The sequence below is a fragment of the Pangasianodon hypophthalmus genome, chromosome 21, assembly GCF_027358585.1.
Source record: "Pangasianodon hypophthalmus isolate fPanHyp1 chromosome 21, fPanHyp1.pri, whole genome shotgun sequence".
Classification (NCBI taxonomy): domain Eukaryota; kingdom Metazoa; phylum Chordata; class Actinopteri; order Siluriformes; family Pangasiidae; genus Pangasianodon; species Pangasianodon hypophthalmus.
The window spans coordinates 11,492,717-11,499,170 of NC_069730.1; the positions used below are offsets into that span (position 1 = coordinate 11,492,717).

Consider the following 6,454-nt stretch of genomic DNA (forward strand, 5'->3'; position numbering starts at 1 on the left):
CAGTTCTGTTTGTTAAAACCCCCTCACATCAGTGACCAGTTCAGCTGGTGATGCAGACGGTGTGGGGAACAAATGGGGAGGTGAGACAACAGGTTAAAAAAAGGCAGCTGGTATGGCCCTTTAAAGAGAAATATGCATTACAATAAATAATTGAGGTACTTTTGTAGTTACTGAGGTAGAAACAGAGTGTTTTCCACTACCTGACCTCTAAACCATTAATGAGGCCTGATGTTTTGTGATTTCTCACTAGGGTTGGGTAGATCACATATGTGGGATTTGATATCATAGGAATCCAAGTAAAAGCTGGTGCCAGAATCCTCAATTTTTTTTTTTTTTGTAAAATATGCAAATAACAGAAGATTACTCAGAGATAATCAAAATTAGAGAAAATACAAGTTACAACTTAATGTCAACATAATGTCAATTTTTTCATTAAAAAATTTGAGCTTTTGAGATCCAGTAAAAGTCAATATGTGGACGAGGCTCGCCCAAACTGAGGGCAGTGCCAGCTGAAATCTTTATTTGGAAATGTTATGGATGTCTTAGTGAAGAAATGTAGCTTAATTTACTATTAGAAAATTAGTCTTTGCTTCTGCATTACACAGTAGCACATAGAAGCGTTTGGCTACGATTAATTATGGCACTTTACAGGCTTCTGAAAGGTAAGCAGGCAGAGTTAATTTGCACCACGCAAGCATTTTGTAGAACAGTGTAGATAACATTTATTACTTCTTTTTGATTTAGATTGAAAAACTAAATTATTATTCTAGTTTGGGGTTTTATTTGTTCTTTTTATGCTTTGATTGAGGTTGGGGTTATTCTTGGTGAGCACTTTTCGTTTTTGAACAGTTTGTGATTGAATAAGGTCACTATTATGTCCATATATTAAGTAGTTATGAATGGTGCATGAACACCTTTGTAGCATAGGTATGTTTAGGTACTTCAGGTTGAGTGAATATAGCCATGGTGCTATACGAAAGAATTGTGTGTTTTTTTAGAAAGTTGCTAAAAAACAAACACAACATATACCACCATGTTCTCTGGCGTTAATTAGGCAAATATCAAGAAACAAATTCATTCAAAGCTATGGTCCAATATTTTAAGCAAAAATTAAGCAAATTACAACACAACACAACCCTACAGTGTATGTACTGAATGTGTATGTGTTGTACATACAGGCAGTGACAGTACATTTTTTAATTGCTGCCATTTACACAGAACATAAACCCAATGCGTAAAAAAAAATCAGCAAAGACAACAAAAATTAAAGGCCTATTTTGATTTAGTTGCCTTGTCTGCTTATAGTTTTGTCAAGAACAAATAGTTTAATATTCCTGGCAGATTCTGTGTCACACTTCGTGTCACAATGTCTATCAATGTTCAAATTAGCTAGCTACTTTAGGCGTGATGTACAATATATGTATAGTTTATAAGCTGTATTATCAATTGTAGTGAATGCTGATCTACTGCTGTTTACTGAAATATAATTGTAATTGTCTGTTACTGGACATTTAGCTCTGTTTAAGTTAGCATTTAGTCTATATTAGCTGTGGTGATCTCAGACTGTATGATGGAGAGCCAAATGTGTAATTTGTGGAAAATAATCCCTTCAGTGATTTAATTACATTATTGTAATGCACACTAACTTTTTTCCTATTACTTTCATACACTCTTTAAAAATGAATAGTAAGTAGTAAGTACAAAATTATGAAATACAAATTAAGTCAAAGTGTGTTTCACATTTGAACTAATGAAATAGCATGGTTATGCCCATTCACTGTGAACAGGTAAGTAATTAAAATATTTTACATACTGACTGAAATTCACCTTACACAGCCAAATCCAGTGTCGAAACAAATTCATGCAAAATTGCTATAATGATCCAACATTCTCAGTTCAACAGATAACACAATGCACAGCTTAATGATATGAATGTTTCTCTTATACAAACTGACACAAAATGGCATTTAAGCAGCATTACAGATGATCTTTCTATATCATTTAGAAAACCATAAATGACATAAAGTATTTGTTCTTGTGTTTCACGTTTATCTTATTGACTACTGTGGTTTGATTGCTGCCAGACTACCAGGACTATCCTTACAATATGTAAATTATAGTATATTCTGCAAAAAACATTCTGCTGGATGTCTTACTCTGTGTCCTATTCTGTACTAATATTTTAATCCAAAGTGGTAGTATGTATGGTGTAATTTGTGTACATTTTGTCTTATTTTTACTGAGAAACTGGTTTTCTGTAGATGGCAGTTTTAATTGTTTGACCTGGTGTCAGTTTTTCAGTGATTGTGTGTTATATAAGTTAATATAGTATCAAGGTAGTGACCAGAACTACACAGAACCAAAATAATAATAATAAAAAAACAGCAAAACAACAAGTAACAAATAAACAGCAAGAACAATAATGCTACCTTTGTGGAAAGTAGAGCTCTCAGCATACAGAAAAGTACACAGCAACACTTTCACTTGCAAATATGTACTAATTGGCTGTGAAAATATTCATAGAAAAAAGCCAGAAAGTAAAGGCAGTCTGACTTCTAGTGCTGGTTACACAATAACTCGCTTAAACTAAGAACGAGAGGATACTGAAAATGAGTACATATATCAACAAACATGTTTTTTCACTACTACTTCTCTCAGGTATGTGCAGTCTGTTGTATGTATTTGTATCCATGTTGCAGTTTTACTGATGTCTTGTCTTTTTGCAGAATGTGAGCTTTTATATCCATTTGTGGTTTTATCCAGTTTTACAGCCTACAGGTTTGTTTGGTGTATCTGCTCTTGTTGTTCGAGACTTCTTCTATGTTAACATGGCTAAGACCTGGCTAGAGGCTCAGAGCTACTGTAGAGAAAAACATACCGACTTGGCTACTGTAGACAACATGAGGGAGATGAAGACATTGATAAATCAAGTGGATCCTTTGTACTTGGGTGATGTGTGGATTGGACTGAGGAAGGGAGCAGCGACCCATTGGGGCTGGTCTATGGGGGACGACACTGTGCAGCAGTACAGTGCGTTTAATGCCACATCAAGCACATTCTTTATAAATGGATCTTGTGGGTCAATCAATCAAGATGGATACTGGTATTCCCTTAACTGCTTTTCCCTACAAAGATTTATCTGCTATGATGGTGAGTTAAATGGGCTGCTTTTTAAATAACAAATTATCTGAGTAGGTTTGCATGTTTTATAAAAATGAATATATCTCTGCATTTTAAGTTCTTCATTACATATGGTGTTAAAAGAACGTGGACAAATTTTTGGGCACACTACATGAAAAAAGGCTTTAATTTTGTTAATGTCAAATTAAATTAATTTATTACAAAAACAGCTACACAAGTTATATGCAGTACTCGGCTTGATTTGCCAATTAACAATGTGGTACAATTTTGACTAGTACTGCCCTTTAATACAACACTGGGTCTGAAAAAATGTGTTGCTTAAAACATAATGCAAAAACATAGCAGCCTTATTAGGTATAAAAAAAACTATAATATATTGAATAGCCACCATACTGTATATAGCAACTTGTAGCTTTTAGCTGCATCAAGAATTACTCAAAATGTACAGGGCAAAAGTTTGAATGCAATTTTGTAGAAAAAATATGAACATTTTCCCCCAAAAAAGACAGATATTAATATCTTTACTAAGACAAAGCAAAGGTTTGACTTAATGACAGTGTTCAACTAAATGATTCCTAAATCGGTTTGCATAAATTCAGTCAGTATTGCATTTCAATCAATACTGTTCACCTCATAGTACACTTTTGCAAGGTTACATTTGCAGCGTTTGGCACACACCCTTAACCAGAAGGACTTACTTTCATCGCATTTATACAACTGAGCAGTTAAGGACCTTGCTCAAGGCAGTGGCAGCTTGGCAATGTTGGAACTTGAACTCACAACCTTCTGATCAGAAGCCCAACATCTTAACCACTGAGCTACAGCTGTCAACAAAATAGACTATACTTGTGTATATGTATTTGGGTGTATTTGAATTTGAATGAGGTACAAATTGCACTTTACAGGATTATTTATTTACTTAATGGTTTTTGCTCTGTGTGTGTGTGTGTGTGTGTGTGTGTGTGTGTGTGTGTGTGTGTGTGTGTGTGTGTGTGTGTGTGTGTGCGTGTGTGTGTGTGTGTGTGTGTGTGTGTGTGTGTGTGTGTGTGTGTGTGTGTGGGCAGAATACAGTCAGGTGATATATTCCCTGCCTTACAAATTCACTTGGAGAGAGGCTCAGGCACACTGCAGATTGAAGTACACTGACTTGGTGGGCATCCACAATGCAGATGAGCAGCAAACAGTTCTTAGCCTTGTTTCCACAGAGTATGTGTGGATCGGGCTGTTTAGTGATGACTGGAAATGGTCAGATGAGGCCACTTCCTTTTTCCGCTATTGGGGATCCGGAAAACCACTTAGGCTGTTTAACATCTCAAATTGCGTTGTCATGCAGATGAATGATAATGGGATGTGGGATGATTCACTTTGTGACAGAAAGTTGCCATTCATGTGTTATGAAGGTCAGTTGTGTGTGTTGTTGTTGTTTTTATTGTTGTTGTTATTGTTGTTTGTTAACCTGAAGGTGAATATTGTGTGCACTTGGATATAAATACAGCTGAATTTAGCTTTCTTTTGTCAGTATAAATTTCTGGCATGTAGCAGTAGCCAATGTGATATCATCTAGTGCTTCACCTTAATACTCATAATTCAATGTCTTCATGACTTTACAGTTACTACACCTAAGGAAAAACAAGTAGTGAAAATTAAGGTGAGATCACAAAGAATGACAGATTTGAATGATCCATCCGTGAAGGCAAACATTTTGAATAAGGTGAGTTACAATATATCCATCCATATTTATTCTCCTTCTCCATATATTCTTGTTTTCCCTGTCAATAATACAATCAGAGCCTAAAGAATGCAGTGTTGTAGTGCAGTGATATGTGATATATGATATATGATACTATTGACATACAACTGAATTAGCAGTGTGTTAGACATTTTCATTAATGAGTTAGCAAGCAGTTGGCTATACATACCCTGAACAAAAAGTTTTGAAATGCAAGATGATGTTTCATAATATGTAATGTAAGACATGGCATTTTCTTTTTAGATTGAAGAAATGCTGACAAGAAAGAGAATGATCAATTACACCCTTAGCTGGAGAGAGAAGGACGGAATCGTCTTTCATCCCGAATCTGATAACGTGCAGCAGAAGAACATGTCTGATGAGCTGTAGATTCTTCTAACGTTCCTGATTCTTTTTTTTTAAACTAATGCATATTTTATATTGAAAGTCTTGTTTATCAACTTTTCTTCTTATTTTAGTCTGAAATTTAAAATATTTTTTATTTTATCCATGTCTTTTATAGCTTAAAGATTCCTGAGGATACTTGTACATTTGCCTTCAGGAAACATACAGTTTTGCACTGAATTAAATAATCTATTGCATGAATTTATTTGCAGGTCTAATAATTTTATTTATATTATAGAATTAGTAGATTCTATAGATTTTTATAACCAGGGTAAAATTTAATAATACAATACACACAATCTGTATTTGATGGTTTTATACTGTAGTGTCCTTTGAAAATGACAGCCATTAATGTCATTGTGTTCATTGTGTTGAGTAGTATGTTTTATTTTTTAACATACTGCATATTCATTTGCAGTGATTTCCTTTAAGCAAAAACTAGAACATAATACCCACTTACTAGCTTTTGAAAAGTGCAAATGATTTAGGATATATTTGACTTAGAAAATGTTTCATTTTGTGCAATAATAAATTAATGAAATTGAAGTGTTCTGTGTATATAAACACTGTATATAAGTCAATATATGCAAATACATTAGCACAAATTAATACAAACATGAAAAAACAATGAACATTGGACACCAAGCACATTGCTGACATTCAGTTTTACCAATATTTATATTAGAATTTTAAAAAATCAATAAAAGGTATACAATTTGTACCTGCCAAAAAGACAGGAAAATGATCATAAAATAAGTGTCTTCATGATTATGAACCATGAGCCAATGTTTTGTTGAAAGGTATTCAGATTGTAACAAATGCAATAAAATATATTTAACCCAATATTAATCGGAATTACCAACAGATTAGATTTGACTTATGCTCACAGTAAACCAGAATTCTAATAGTAGAGTAAATATGAAAACATAGTGAGGAATTAGAGAATGGGAAAATTATTAATAAAAGGGGAGGTATATAAATGTGTCAACAGTAAAAAGGCACTTAAAAATAGTTGGTGAAAGGAAAAGACATGATGACAGAATGATTAAATCAATGCTGTGTGTTCTTTTCAGCAGGGTGTTGTCCCTGCTAGTAGGAATAATTACTCAGTTATATGACACTAAATTCTTTTTCCAATTCCCAAGTAAAGATCCTAGAAATAAATTAGGCTGAAAAAAA

The 6,454-nt window shown here is 33.9% G+C and overlaps 1 protein-coding gene across 1 annotated transcript; it reads left to right on the top strand.

The window, feature by feature from the left end:
• The first annotated feature begins 637 nt into the window (after nt 1-637).
• LOC128317157 (macrophage mannose receptor 1-like) lies at nt 638-5,746 on the top strand. Its single transcript, XM_053227757.1, has 5 exons — nt 638-662; nt 2,764-3,150; nt 4,206-4,541; nt 4,752-4,852; nt 5,135-5,746. The coding sequence occupies exons 1-5, from the start codon at nt 638-640 to the stop codon at nt 5,258-5,260; spliced, it is 975 nt and encodes a 324-aa protein (XP_053083732.1). The 3' UTR covers nt 5,261-5,746.
• The last annotated feature ends 708 nt before the right edge of the window (nt 5,747-6,454 follow it).